The following is a 16138-nucleotide window of genomic DNA, read 5'->3' as shown; positions in this document are numbered from 1 at the left end:
GAGAGAGAGAGAGAGAGAGAGAGAGAGAGAGAGAGAGAGAGAGAGAGCAATCAGATGTCCCACCACAGCGCAGAGAACAAGTAATACAGGCCTCATTTGAAGCACACTTATTACATTACAGCCCAATAAATAAATGGGCTTCTAAGAGCTAGGGGTCTCAGTTTGGGAGGGTGTGGAGGAACAGCCTGAGTCTGGCCCCATTGTTTGGATTTGTGTGTCTTCATGTGTGTGTTGAGTGTAATCTTGTCAGTAAATGTTGGTGTTTTCACGTGCTTGTCCATGTATTTATGTAGGAAGGGAGGGAGGGTGAGTGTGTACGTTGGGACAGATTTTCACTGTCCTGTCCATGTAGAAGCTACCTCCTCTGTCAGCATTAAGACCATCCTAATTGAGCATAGGAGCGCTGGAGCACTGGCATTGTGGGGTTGATCTGCTGGGTGCTGATAAACTGGTTTCTCTGCTCCAGGGGAGAAGAAAAGGTGCCATGACAGAGTTATGAGGCGTGTAAAAAACCTGATTGCTTCCCCTGGGCAGTGGGCAGGTTCTGAATGCCCCATGACAACCCAGACCTGATTGCTTCCCCTGGGCAGTGGGCAGGTTCTGAATGCCCCATGACAACCCAAACCTGAAGACACAATCTCACACATCCAGAACAAGGCTCAGATACCAAGGCAGGAGCACTACTTCAGTCAAACCCCCAAACCGACTCCAGAAGGATTCTCACAAATTAAATATAAATAACTTATTTCATATAACTTAATACATATTTCTCTTTTGGAGGGAGCCCCAAATCCTGCCGATTAATTTGACCCTGTGTCTGACAACACTGCCTACTGGCAAACCGCTTTCATTGGCTAACCCAAGCAGTGTTTTCTTAACAACCTAGAGTGTAACAAATACCTTAGAGCAAACAGACTTGTGTTTATCCTGAGCTCAACACAATAACAACAAAAATGTTACCCCTTCACCCAGGCCAGATCTATACATTTGCTGTGAACGCTTCTGACATTTTCTCTTTAGTAACCAAGAGTGGAACAGTCACAGAGAAAGAATAGAGATCCCATACATTATTTCCCTAGTTCTGACACTTTAAATATTTCACACACCGTTGGCAAGGAGAAAGTGTATTGGTTTTACATTCCAGCAGCCAGGATGAAAGCGAGAGACTGGCCAGTGGTGGGGCCACAGAACTGGCCTGGGTCATGGCCTGTGCCAGACAGCCCAGCTTTTACACATGGCTGTAAACATGCATGCTAACTGGCTGACTGTGTTGTTCTCTACCATGCTTTGCCTACACTATGCCCCTCTAGAACCTCTGTCAAAGAGAAACTTAGAAACAATAGCATCATAGACAATAAACACCACGGCCGGCCCGCTCATTAGGCAGGATTATGCGGCAAATTAACCAGGGCGGCATTTTCTGAGCTAAACTGACCAAGACGCACCTCCAACAACCACACATAAAACCTCACATAATTCTGCCCAAAAACAATGGCAATTTCTCTCAACCAGTGGCATATGGGCTTTTTAGGGGAGCGTTGATGCCGCCCTGTGATAAGCAATGCCCACGTTGTCAAAGCCAAGGGGGGCAAAATATTTTGATTGTCCATTCCCAGCACGCCTCTCCAGGGTGCTGTTGGAGAGACCCATCGCTGTGGTGTCCACCAAAGTTTAGTCCAAAAATTATCTAACATAAATGATGCAACAGATATAGGATATGGTATAAAGAGTATGTGGCTTTTTCTGCAGCCTATTCTGTAGGAGATAAAATGTTTGACTATTTTTTATTATTTTTTTATTTTTTGCAAATAGATTGGGGCTTCTATCAATTGAAATTTTCTGCATCATTTCCAATCCTCCAAATATATATTTTTATAAATAAATATTATTTTAAATATACAGTTGAAGTCGGAATACACCTTAGACAAATGCATTTAAACTCAGTTTTCCACAATTCCTGACATTTAATCCAAGTAAAAATTATCTGCCTTAGGTCAGTTAGGATCACCACTTTATTTTAAGAATGTGAAATGTCAGAATAATAGTAGAGAGAAGGATTTATTTCAGCTTTTATTTCTGTCATCACATTCCCAGTAGGTCAGAAGTTTACATACACTCAATTAGTATTTGGTAGCATTGCCTTTAAATTGTTGAACTTGGGTCAAATGTTTCGGGTAGCCTTCCACAAGCTTTCCACAATAAGTTGGGTGAATTTTAGCCCATTCCCTTTGGTGCACTCCGGACTGGCCTTGATTTTTTTGATGTTTTTTTAGTCCAGTCCGGACCAAATCTTAACCAATAATAGATGTCTATGTTTGGATCAGATTTGGTTCGTTCCAGACTAGAGCTGTGGCGGTCATTACATTTTGTCAGCAGGTTATTATCAAAAGACTGCCGGTCTCAAGGTAATTGACCATTAATTAACATAAACACATTTAGCATCTCCAGGCCTCCAAACATACAAACTGCATACAAGCCACTGATGTGTGCCTTTGGAACATATACGCTTAAAAAAGTATAATAAATCAATTTAATACACACCATCACAATAAATCCATTATTTATTTTGTCAGGTCTGAAGAAACATGATATGACAAAAATGTATTTCAGAAGAATAGAATATGAGTTGTTATCTCGCTCTGCTCCATGCCATAGGCTGTGGTCTTGTTAATTTAGCAGACAAGATATGCTTATAAGTCCCGTGCCCTTATTTTATTTTATCAGATTTTATAGTAAGAAGAACATAATTGAACTTAGCTGAATAAAAAAGAAAGGATATTTTTACCATTCTGGAGCGAGTGCACATATGAAATGGTTATGTTGAGCGTAGAAGTGATAATTTGAAACAGGTAGATTTAAAGTTATTTTGCAACTTTGGTTGTGAATGATACAAAATGTAGAATGTCTTAGAAATAAAAAAAATATATGGGCTGCTTGATGTGACTATAGACTATTGATGATTTGAAGTAGCAAAAAAAGCTTGGGCTCTGTTCCTCACCTCAGGCTGCACAGCTGTTCTCTCATCAAGGGATCATATTTTCACCCATCATACTATTCTCAATTGAATCTTGTCTTTACTAATACAGTACCAGTCAAGTTTGGACACACCTATTCATTTCAGAGTTTTTCTTTATTTTTACTATTTTCTACATTGTACTCTCTGTTCATCATATATGCATAGTCACTTTAACCATATATACATGCACATACTACCTCAATCAGCCTGACTAACCGGTGTCTGTATGTAGCCTTGCTACTTTTATAGCCTCGCTACTGTTATTTTTCACTGTCTTTTTACTGTTGTTTTTATTTCTTTACTTACTTATTGTTCACCTAATACCTTTTGTGCACTATTGGAGCCTATAAGTAAGCATTTCACTGTAAGGTTTACACCTGTTGTATTCGGCACATGTGATAAATAAACTTTGATTTGATTTGATTAGACTAATAGTGAAGACATCAAAACTATGAAAAAACACACATGGAATCATATAGTAACCAAAAAAGTGTTAAACAAATCAAAATATATTTTATATTTGAGATTCTTCAAAAGCCTCCCTTTGCCTTGAAGACAGCTTTGCACACTCTTGGCATTCTCTCCACCAGCTTCATAATGTAGTCACCTGGAATGCATTTCAATTAACAGTTGTGCCTTGTTAAAAGGTAATTTGTGGAATTTCTTTCCTTCTTAATGCATTTAAGCAAATCATTTGTGTTGTGACAAGGTAGGGGTGGTAAAAGACCAAGTCCATATTATGGCAAAAACTGCTAAAATAAGCAAAGAAAAATGACAGTCCATCATTACTTCAGGACATGAAGGTCAGTCAATCCGAAAAATATCAAGAACTGTCAAAGTTTCTTCAAGTGCAGTCGCAAAAACCATCAAGTGCTGTAACTGGCTCTCATGAGGACAACCACAGGAAAGGAAGACCCAGCGTTACCTCTGCTGCAGAGGATACGTTCATCAGAGTAACCAAACATGAGCAATGGACATTAGGCTGGTGGAAATCTGAACTTTGGTCTGATTAGTCCAAATTTGAAATGTTTGGTTCCAACCGCCTTGCCTTTGTGAGACGCAGAGTAGGTGAATGGATGATCTCTGCATGTGTGGTTCCCAACGTAAAGCATGGAGGAGGAGGTGTGATGGCGTGAGGGTGCTTTGTTAGTGACACTGTTTGTGATTTATTTAGAATTCAAGGCACACTTAACCAGCATGGCTACCACAGCATTCTGTAGCGATACGCCATCCCATCTGGTTTGCGCTTAGTGGGAGTACAATTTGTTGTTCAACAGTACAATGACCCAACACACCTCCAGGCTGTGTAAGGGCTATTTGACCAAGAAGGAGAGTGATGGAGTGCTGCATCAGATGACCTGGACTCCAAAATCACCTGACCTCAACCCAATTGAGATGGTTTGGGATGAGATGGACCACAGAGTGAAGGAATAGCAGCCAACAAGTGCTCAGCATATGTGGGAACTCCTTCAAGACTGTTGGAAAAGCATTCCAGGTGAAACTGGTTGAGAGAATGCCAAGAGTGTGCAAAGCTGACATCAAGGCAAAGGGTGGCTAATTTGAAGAATCTAAAATATATTTTGATTTGTTTAACACTTTTTTGATTACTATATGATTCCATATGTGTTATTTAATTGTTTTGATGTCTTCACTATTATTCTACAATATAGAAAATAGTAATAAAAAAAATTAAAAAAACAACTTTAATGAATAGGTGTGTCCAAACTTTTGACTGGTACTGTATGTGAAAGTTTTGATTTAGAATGACCCATGATCAAATGGGCAGGAACCGGGCAGGGGAAAAACTACATGTCATCTGTATGCACTCCAATAGCAAATGGAGGCTGCACACTTTCCGCTGGTCCATTTTTGCCAGGTAGGCTACTTCGGTTTTATACAGTAGTGGAGCATGTACTTAATATGAGCAGCTGAGAAATAAATATAAAAACACTTATTTCACTCCATGCATCAACCACTGTTTGAGGAGCATACTCTCGCTGCGCGACAGGTGATATTCCACCCAAACTCTGTATGCCATGGGCTCTCAAACCTTGTTGCTGCAGCTACCCAGTGCTTCATTTGGGAAACAAAGTGAAATCTGTTCGGGAACATCGACAGTAACATGTTTTCACAACAAAAAATATTTAACTAAAGTGTTGGCAGCCCCTCTGCGGGCTCGAGAAAGGAATAAAGTAGAGAGAGGAGATGGAAATGCATAGTGGTGATATATTCTGTATAGCTAAAAATGTGTCACCCAATTAATTATGAAAATCTGAAAAAAAATCCCTATTACTAGGCTATTCAAAATTGCCCTGCACAATCTATGAACCAACAGCATGGCCTAGGGCTACACATTCTCTCCAAGACTCATAGATCGACATTTTGTAGCGTAGCATATTGTAACCAGTCCATCCAGTATGCATAATAATACAGTCCACACTCAAAGGCGATTACTCAAATTTGTTTAATTTTTGAGTATAGGCTACACCAATTATGTACCAAAGACATCTTAAATCAGTTTTATGTTTTAATGAGATGCGTAATATGCGGTAGGCTATGTAACGGCACAATCATCATTTTAATTCCGTTTTTTGGTGGGGCTTGGGCTCATAAGCCTATGCGTATGCATAAACTCTAATACGCATATGGTTGTTTTGAATGAATCATCACCTTAGATTGCACTGTCCATTTTGTTGTGTTAGGCTTTGAAACAACATCCACAATGACCATGTTTTCCACTCAGTTTCAACCTGCTGTTGAACTTCTTACTTCAAATCGATCATCATAGTGAGGTGAGTTTTAAAAGCATGATGATGTTTTGATGATAAGTGTTTGATTTTCGTTGTATTTGCATTGATGTCAGAGTAGTTAGAGGGACAATAGCAGGCTGAGTACTAGGCCATTAGGACCTGATGGAGGGACAATAGCGGGCTGCTTACCAGGCCTATTAGGATCTAATGGAGGGACAATAGAGCCCTGAGTTCCAGGCCATTAGAACCTAATGGAGGGACAATAGAGCCCTGAGTACCAGGCCATTAGGACCTGATGGAGGAACAATAGAGCCCTGGTTACCAGGCCATTAGGACCTGATGGAGGGACAATAGAGCCCCGAGTACCAGGCCATTAGGACCTGATGGAGGGACAATAGAGCCCTGAGTACCAGGCCATTAGGAACTGATGGAGGAACAATAGAACCCTGAGTACCAGGCCATTAGGACCTGATGGAGGGACAATAGAGCCCTGAGTACCAGGCCAATTAGGACCTGATGGAGGGACAATTAGAGCCCTGAGTACCAGGCCATTAGGACCTGAAGGAGGGACAATAGAGCCCTGAGTACCAGGCCATTAGGACGTGATGGAAGGACAATAGAGCCCTGAGTACCAGGCCATTAGAACCTGATGGTTGTTAGCAAGTTGGGTACTACCAAAGCATGTCCAGAGTGCATAACAGGAGATTACCTTGACTCAACGGTCTTGTGGAATTTTACTGCGGTCATGACTCATGACTGCCGGTGTGGTGGTAATACGACCGCAACAGCCCTAGTCCAGACAGCCCTAGTCCAGACCGGCACTTACATATTTTGTCTTGCCCATGAATGGCACACACACACAATCCATGTCTCAATTGTCTCAAGGCTTAAAAATCCTTCTTTAACCTGTCTTCTCCCCTTCATGTACACGGATTGAAGTGGATTTAACAGGTGACATCAATGAGGGATCATAGCTTTCACCTGGATTCACCTGGTCAGTCTATGTCATGGAAAGAGTAGGTGTTCTTAATGTTTTGTACACTCAGTGTATATCAATATGCAAACTAGACCAGTATCAGATCTATGCTTGTCCTAACGTCATCACCACATGTCCTTAAAGATCAAAGCCATGTTCACTATTCAGACTGTATATTTGTCTTGGACGGAACTGTTATCAATCGTTTCAACCACTCAACCACTGCAAAGATTATGATCTCCCTCCTTTCACTCAGCTGCTCTGTAACAACATGTCCAGTGGTATTGGAGCACCACTTCTCAGGCAGGTCGTATCCGAATATCCATTCTCAGAGTGGCAAAGCACAGCTAAATTGATTGTCTACTCTACACTCATGAAGATCAATGACCCTGACAGGCTTCCATGACGACCGTGATGTATTGATTAAGAAGAAGAAAAGGACAGCAAAGAGAAAAACATACACAACAGCAGCAAATATCTTGAGAGATGTAAATGTAATTTCATACATCCATTTGAATATGTGACCTGGAGCTATATTCAGTAAATAATAAAGAAAAGGTGTTCTGCGTGTCAAATAGATATGCCAAAACCCCTGAATCCCTAATACCTTGGCACACTGAAAGGGACTTTGACATCAGTACGCTTTAAGGCACATATCCACTCTGTGAGTAGATAACAGTACTGTAATAGCACAACAAATACCACTGCTGTCTAGACAAATGAATGCTCACAGCCAGCACCTAAGAGTGAATGTGATGAGATGTGTGCCAAAGTGGGAAAGGACTGGCCATGGTCCACGATGATCACAGAGAATAGAATGTTGTCTCCACAATAGTTGCATTCTTCTTCTGTGGTGTTCTTAGGGTGGTGCAAGCCCAGAAAGCTGAGCAGGAAGAAAAGCACCATTTAAACAGATATTTTCATGTGGCTTCATATGTGGTTACCAGGAACCATTGCCAAGAGATCACAAGAGATGTCGGTATTTGACTTTCATTAATTGTACAGCTTTGACTTTCACAGGTAAATGCCTGCAATATTTGCTAAGAAAAGCAGTGCAAATCTATTAACATCTTCACCTTCCACGACAGAGAATGTATGAGGACCGGACAGGTTTAATGATTTACAACTAGAGGATAACAAATTGAGGAATAGGAGCCCCATTAAATAGATCTTGTGCATGCCTGTAACACACACACACAGCCATAGCCTATGGCAGACGGTGGAATCAGACATGACTAATTCATTTAGTATAAAGAAAAGAAAAAGAAGACAAAGCAAACAAAGGAGAGGAGGGATAAAAGCAAAAGGGAGGGGGGGAACCTCTGGCCTTCCTTCCATCCCATTCTTTGTGGAAGACACACCACTTCTAGGCCTCCCTCCCTCGCTCCACTTGGGCCTCATTTTGCTGAGTCGCTCCCTCCAGGCCAGGGCTGGTTGGTTCCCACATTGTGGCTCAGGGCTGAGGGCTGCTGCCTTTGGCTCCCTCCCTGGCTGCAGTAGGAGCTCTGCCTTCCAGAGAGACCCTCGGGCCCAGGAGCAAAGGTTACACCAACACAGCCACCGCTCTGCACCGCATCACAGCATGTCAGGACCTCACCAACGGTTGCCTTGGCGCTGTATTAGCTAGCCAGGAACTTCCGACTTGAGGTTAGCTCAAAGGCTCAGTGATTAGCCTTGTCCAAGGCCCTTCACTATTTCCCTTTTTCCTTTCTCTCTCTCCACCTGCACCTCTAACCGGTCTAATTTCCCTTCTTCATCCTCCTCTTTTTTTACCTGTTCTTCACCATATCCTCCACAATATTCCTTAGTTCATTTGATGAAGGACAAAGGGGCTTGTCACCAACATCTTTGTTGAATCAATATTGACCTGACAAATTGTGCCTTTTATTGTTCCAGTATCTGTCTCTCTCTCTTTCTCATCTCTCCTCTTGATCTCATCTCTCTCTCTCTCATCTCTCCTCCCTCCTCTCGATCTCATCTGTCTCTCTCTCATCTCTCCTCCCTCCTCTCGATCTCATCTGTCTCTCTCTCATTTCTCATCTCTCCTCTCGATCTCATCTTCTCTCTCATCTCTCCTCTCGATTCTTCTCATCTCTCTCTCATCTTCTCCTCCTCTCTTCATTCTTCTCTCTCTCTCTTTCTCATCTCTCCTCTCGATCTCATCTCTCTCTCTCTCATCTCTCCTCTCCCTCCTCTCGATCTCATCTGTCTCTCTCTCTTTCTCATCTCTCCTCTCGATCTCATCTCTCCTCTCGATCTCATCTCTCTCTCATCTCTCCTCTCGATTCTCATCTGTCTCTCTCTCTTTCTCATCTCTCCTCTCGATCTCATCTGTCTCTCTCTTTCTCATCTCTCCTCTCGATCTCATCTGTCTCTCTCTCTTTCTCATCTCTCCTCTCTCCTCTTGATCTCATCTCTCTCCCGCTCTCTCATCTTTCTCCCTCTCTCATCTCTCCTTCTCCATCTCATCTCTCCCTCTTATAGATGTCTAAAGATAAAAAGCCATACAAATATTACTAACTGCACATTATTCATAGACTATCCTCCCACTCTTAAGACTTCTGTTTTCACAGAGTCCATTCTCTGCCAGGCTATGTCACTTAAGCTACAAACAGGTGCATGCCATTACTGAGTGATAACACTGTTCCGGTAACATTCCACATGACAAGCAAGTGTGTAATCGATGTTGTGGGAAATTAAGTTAGAAAAAAGTAGTTATAATTGCAGAATGTAAATATTCGGTTCTCTCACAAGTGGGGGCCGACCACCCAGGATGCTAAATAGTCCCCCCCCACACTCCTTGCCTGACGGGCCGAGGGATGTCTTTTTGTGTCTATCTTTGTGTGAAACATAACCAAAGCTGCTGAGGTTTGCACACACACACTGTGCTCTGTCCCTGGCATATATAGATCTGGTTGCTACAGATTGACATGAGTAAGCATATTCTTATTATTTAAAGAGAGAAACAGACAGAAGAGAGGAAATAGTAAATAGGTAAGAAAACAGCACCCAGGCAGCAACTTATTTCAGCCCTTTTATTGTGTGGATGGATGACTTATAACTGCAAGTAAAATGTTGTCCTATGACCTGCATCGTCCACGCATTTTCATTGACTTTCATTACCCTAATCCTCATAATCATCAACATCTTTAGTCTGAGTGCTCAATGAGGATTTAGAGTTTTTCACCTTAAAGCCTTGAGGCACAATCTGTGTATGAATCAAACAGAGGCGGCAAGACATGAAAGCAACCCGGGTGCAGTACTGTAGCCTAGCTCAGTGGAGGCTTTGACAGAGAGACTAGGGAGAGCCCTTCTGCTCCATGTGAGTGTTACAGAGTATTTTTCAAATACTTGGCTTGGTAGTGATAAATACATCTTGATGGTCTCTCTCTTTCATTAATAACTACTCTGTTCTTGAAGTTCTCAACAAACCTGTTCTGATCACACTGTTGTTGTTTGAAGTGTCGCCAGTTTATCTCCATGGTTAGAAAATGGGAGTGTCAGAGGGATTTAAACATTGATTAACGGTTTTGGATCAGACCTATAAAACAGGTTAATTTTCCACTTTTGTGACAGTCTCAGAAAAGTGCAGCAGTAGCTTAAACATCATGGGGAGACAAATATAGTCTGGGCATGCAACAGAATAAACTATTTCCTGATCTCAGGACACATGCAAGTGCAAAACAATATTTAAACAGAGTGGAATTTCCTAGGTACTTAATAAATAAACATATTTTGCATCAGCCTACTAAAAGAGTTTTCAATTTGCTTACCAGTGTGCCTGTTCATTAAATATAATATAATGTTGAATAGGATGAATGAGGCATATTTCGTTTTTAAATTTTTATTGTGAGATGCTGAATTTATTGGTGTGTGTGTGTGTGTAATCTTTAAAAATGAACTAATATGTAACTCAATTAGAAATTGGTCAGGCATTAGCTTACAAATTCACAATGCACAGCGGATTGAGGTAATGAAATCTGCACTAAATAATCATAGCTGCTCCCCAGGGTCTGAAAGATACAGCCTGGAGGAATAAAGGGATTTTGATGGGAAAACTTACCTTGAGTGGATTTGCCTCCTGAAGCGCGAGCTGGCTGTTGGACAAAGGCAAGCAGACAGAAACCGACTAATCCAATGCTAGCGCGCATTATAATGTGCAGATGCATGGCTACTTTATACTGTAGTTGGACAGTTATACTGTAGTTAAACACCTACTTTACAACGCTTAACACGCACAAACGGACGGTATTTCTTTTATAAGAAAAACGTGTTCCACCTTTAAAAATATATTGTGGTACTATGTCCTTTCCTTTGTGTCTGCTTATTGTGTTTCAAGTGATCGGGTTTTGCGGAATACCCGACAATGTGCAGCAATAGAGAAGCGGTGTTCTGTGATCCTGTTCGACCCAGACCAATTTCAATATAAGGCAGAGGGACGTTTGAGAGAGATGGAGTGAGGTAGAGAGGAGGAAAGGGGTGGAGAGATGAGGATCCGCGCATTGCTCCTGCTCTCGCTCTCCCACACGCGCTCTCTCTCTTTCTCCAACTACTTGCAAGTGTTTATTTTTCTGCAGGAATTTACAATCAGCTGCTGGTTGGAACGAAGTCGGGGGTTGTCATGGAGGAGACTTCCGTGGGCGAAAGGTCAAACTCTGGGTGCAATCTATGGACCGCGCGCCACACCACAACCAACTTGGACACTTTCCCCACAGACAAGGGAAAAGAGCAGTGCGGGGGAAAAAATGAAAACCTGCAACTGACACATACAATGACAAATATAAGGAGTTGTGTTGATAGCACCCGATGCACAATGACCGCGAACAGGTTGTAGTCTCTGCGTGTGCTACGCGAGCTCTCGTGTACACTCTATCTCCCATGATTGCTTCTCGTACAAAATTATTATTACCTATTTTTGCCACCTCAAAAAAAGTCAGGAGCAAATCGCATTCAAAAAGATCTAGAGAGCAATAATCACCATGACATGATCTGCTATTTAGCAATAGCCTGCAGGAGATTCAGTTTAATTATCACATTTTACTCATATATTTGTTCCGCTGGATTTACATGCTGGCTTTACATAAATGAAAAACACAAGTCTGGCATTTTATATAATCTTTTTGTATACATACGCCTACTCCTTTTTCAAATGAGTTTGTACCCTTTCCACTTTCTCTGCACCATCACTTGAATTTGCCTATTGCTATACCCATGTGTAGGCTACACAAGGCAGACAGAAAAAGTATTACATTTCCCTGGCCACACCTCACAAATAGGTTTTCACATCTTCTAAAACCCAGCAAAGGATATCTCCAAGCAGCCTAAATTTCACATCACCTGCCTGTTAACATCCCTCAAATTATACATTTCCTTTTTATTTACAGCAGGCCAAGCCTATACTGCTTGCCTCCTAGAGGATAAGTGTCCCATTAATGAATATGTCTTTGTGTTGTGCAGCTAGTCTCTACCTCCTTGTCTCTTTTAAAGAATCAATAAAAGCTGAACAAAAGGAAATGCAAACAAGAATCAGCATGTTCCTGTTCTTTCATTGTGGCAGTGCATCATGGGTGCTTTTCAACTTGAAAGAGTTAAAAGAAGACTGGAGATTGGAACATGGAGATTAGATTCAGCGCTGCATCAGTATTAGACAGAAGATATGCTTATTATATTTCATTTCCTCTAGGATTTCATCTGCTGTACTGGTGCAATACGCTTTAAGTTTACATTTGTTTTGAGAAAGATAATGCTCAATAATGATGTTCTCTAGCTTCCCTGTTTTATTTCTCTTTAATCAAAAATGCAATTAGGGTCTCGCATTAAAATTGATTTGGAGATTTAAAAAAATCTATTTTCTACAGGCTTAGTAAGATAACGGAAACTTTTCCAATTTGTAAGTCGCTCTGGATAAGAGCGTCTGCTAAATGACTTAAATGTTAAATGTTAAATGTTAAATGTTTTGATAGCAAACAATCTGATAAAAGCTTGTCCATAAAGATGGATATCTCTGTGGCTGATAAAATGAAAACATGTTTCAATAGTTGAAAGGTACAGAGGAACATTAAGGTTTCTTTATTCTTCTTTTTTTTACCCAAGTTTAATCTTTGATTAAGTATTTGTTCTTTGTTTTTGCCTTGCAGAATGGAAGACACTTTCTGGCAATGTCTAATGCTCCATATTAATATTTGGGTGGTAAAATGAAGCCTGATCATATACTATTTTATGGACGTGCATCTAATTTTGAAGAAAAAAATCAACATGGATGGTACTCCTCTGTTGTGAACGTTCATGTCGTGAATCTTAATGGTTTCCCTAGAGTTGTTTTTATAACCAGGAATAATCAGACAAAGTATAAAAATGCCCTTTAAAAGAAATCCCTCCTGGCTTGTAGCATACATCATTTGAAAGGATTCATAGTAATGACCATTCAGATCCAAATTGTGAAGTCTGGCAGCCTGGCCTGTGTAATTATAATAACATCTGTCAGAAGAAATATGTAAATATCCATATCCCAAACCCCAAATCTCCAGGTAATTGTGAGCCCCTGTATAACCAAATGAGCTGAGAATCACTGGGGAGCCAGAGAAAGTCAGGCCACAGTGGCAGGGGCCTGAGCCTGGAAGCTGTAAGTGATGCATAGTTTTTCATATGGGTACAGCAGTAACACTTACTTCATTAATGGTAGAGGGGTGTGCATGGGCATCACTCTACACACAAACATACCTATTTTTACTTGAACAGACGCATAAGAGAAGCCCAGGTAATGTTTAATTTATGACCCTAGTTGTCATGAAAGGACTTCAGTTACACTGTGAATCCGGAGGAAAAGGAAAGAGTATGCCTGTAGGGTAAAGAAAGAGACTGGGAAAATACAGCTGCAGGCTGCAATACAGGCTTCTCCTATTAGATAAGCACACAGCCCCACTATGTAACCAAATGGCATCATATACTTCAGCAATGGGACTCACTCTACCATACCATTTTACATGTAGTAGTGCTTGCTTAAATGTACAGTAATGCTTGCTTACATTTTCCTACAACACTGACGTTGCAAACGCCATGCTCTAGCAATTGAGCCACACAGGACCAAGATGGTACATTACTCATTCTCCATCTTCTCCCTCCAAGCAACACAGCAGGGTATTTGGGCATTGACCATGCCAGCTCCACAGGGGATCAGATGGGGGGAGGTAAACTTAGAATCGATTGAGGGTTAGATGATTTGGAACCTTTGCATGAGTAGGAATGTCAAAACTGTGCTCCAAGGCTATGGGTGATTATCTCCCACATGTTTTGGTGGTGACCTATTTGAATGAGCTAAATAGGCTGGGTAAGAGCTGCATACTCAGTAGTGGCTTTACTGTACAGACTGCAGAGCATCTCCACGAATCCCCCTATGATCAACTAAGATCCAGCCTGAGGCAGACCTTCCACACAGGTACAGTCAGAGGATGAGACCTGCCAATCTCCAACACAGGTACAGTCAGAGGATGAGACCTGCCAATCTTCAACACAGGTACAGTCAGAGGATGAGACCTGCCAATCTCCAACACAGGTACAGTCAGAGGATGAGACCTGCCAATCTCCAACACAGGTACAGTCANGAGACCTGCCAATCTCCAACACAGGTACAGTCAGAGGATGAGACCTGCCAATCTCCAACACAGGTACAGTCAGAGGATGAGACCTGCCAATCTCCCACACAGATACAGTCAGATGACGAACGCCTGCCCCAAGAGCGACGAGGAATTATGTGGAAGTACCATGACCTCCGTGTCTAGCTATACGGCACAACGTGTATGCCTTTATCCCAGTCAGCATTTAACAAGGCCTACAGTAGATGAGGGTCATAGATTTCTGCTAGGTTTGTATCTTAACCTAGTAGAAAAGCACGCTCACAGTAGAATGACATGAAACTTTGCTCCTTTTGAAGAAATATGTTATTTGAAAATACATCTCTAAGGCGTTCATTCACTCCTCTCTGTCTGTTCCCTAGAACTTAACCTTGACAAACCGACGAGAGAAAACACAAATGCAGAGATGGTGCAGAGATGCTTTGTTGAGTAAAAGTTTTCATACAAAACATTCAGACTAAGTGGCACAGGTCAAGATCAGTCCTAACATCTTTTTTTACTCTGGAGAAAATAAATTATTCCTCTGAAAGAGATTAAAACAACCACGCCACTCTGAGCTCTCTGGGTCACTCTCCCACACGCCCTGATTTGTTTCACCTGTCCCTGTGATTGTCTCCACCGCCTCCAGGTGTCGCTTATTTTCCCCAGTGTATTTATCCCTGGGTTTCTGTCACGCCCTGACCTTAGTTATCTTTGTTATCTTTATATTTTGGTTAGGTCAGGGTGTGACATGGGGGATGTATGTGTTTTGACTTGTCTAGGGGTTTTGTATGTTTATGGGGTGTTTACTAGTCTAGGTGTTTGTATGTCTATSGTTGCCTAMATTGGTTCTCAATTAGAGGCAGCTGTTTATCGTTGTCTCTGATTGGGAACCATATTTAGGCAGCCATATTCCGTTGGGTATTTCGTGGGTTATTGTCTATGTGTAAGTTGCCTGTGTCTGCACTTGTTGATTATATAGCTTCACGTTCGTTTTGTTGTTTTTGTAAAGTTTGTTTAAGTGTTCTTCGTTTCGTGTTAAATAAATAGAAGAATGTATTCGTATCACGCTGCGCCTTGGTCCTCCTCTCTTCCTCCAAACAACGAACGTGACAGAATAACCCACCACAACTGGACCAAGCAGCGTGAAAGGAAGGAACAGCGCTTTGTGGAGCAATGGACTTGGGAGGAAATATTAGACGGCAAGGGACCATGGGAACAGCCGGGTGAAWATCGCCGCCCCAAGGCAGAGCTGGAGGCAGCGAAAGCCGAGAGGTGGCATTATGAGGAGCTAGCTCGGCAGCGCGGCTGGAAGCCTGAGAGGCAGCCCCAAAAATGTCTTGGGGGGGGGCACACGGGGAATGTGGCGAGTTCAGGTAGGAGACATGCGCCAACTTCCCGTGCTTACCGTGAGGAGCCGAAGATGGAACCAGAGCCAGTCGGGGTGGAATTGGAGGTGAGCAAGGGGAGTGAAGCAGAGACTGTGAAGGAATTAATGGGGAAATTGGAGGAGAGTGAAATGATGGAGTTGCTGTGTTGGTGCATGAGGCACGACATCCGCCCGAAGGAGCGTGTCCGGGATTTGATGTTACCTGAGTCAGCTCTCCATACTCGTCCTGAGGTGCGTGCTAACCGTCTGGTAATGACAGTGCCAGTCCCACGCACCAGGCCTCCTGTGCGCCTCCCTAATCCTGCACCTCCTGTGGCAGCCCCACGTACTAGCTCTCCTGTGGCAGCCCCACGCACCAGCTCTCCTGTGGCAGCCCCTCGCACCAGTCCTCCGGTG

The 16138-nt window shown here is 42.2% G+C and overlaps 1 protein-coding gene across 7 annotated transcripts in view; it reads right to left on the bottom strand.

The window, feature by feature from the left end:
* Positions 1 to 11168, bottom strand: part of LOC111966578 (signal peptide, CUB and EGF-like domain-containing protein 3) — a 177615-nt gene extending 166447 nt beyond the window's left edge. For all 7 annotated transcript variants that reach the window (XM_070444530.1, XM_070444532.1, XM_070444531.1 and 4 more), the window contains exon 1: positions 10806 to 11168. In XM_070444530.1, coding sequence (XP_070300631.1) covers positions 10806 to 10911 — 106 coding nt within the window. In that variant the 5' untranslated portion in view covers positions 10912 to 11168. The remainder of the gene's footprint in view (positions 1 to 10805) is intronic.
* Between the last annotated feature and the right edge of the window lie 4970 nt (positions 11169 to 16138).

This window comes from Salvelinus sp. IW2-2015, linkage group LG7 (genome assembly GCF_002910315.2).
Source record: "Salvelinus sp. IW2-2015 linkage group LG7, ASM291031v2, whole genome shotgun sequence".
Taxonomy (NCBI): Eukaryota; Metazoa; Chordata; class Actinopteri; order Salmoniformes; family Salmonidae; genus Salvelinus; species Salvelinus sp. IW2-2015.
Note: the sequence above shows the minus strand (reverse complement) of the source record. Positions and strands in the feature narration are given on the sequence as shown.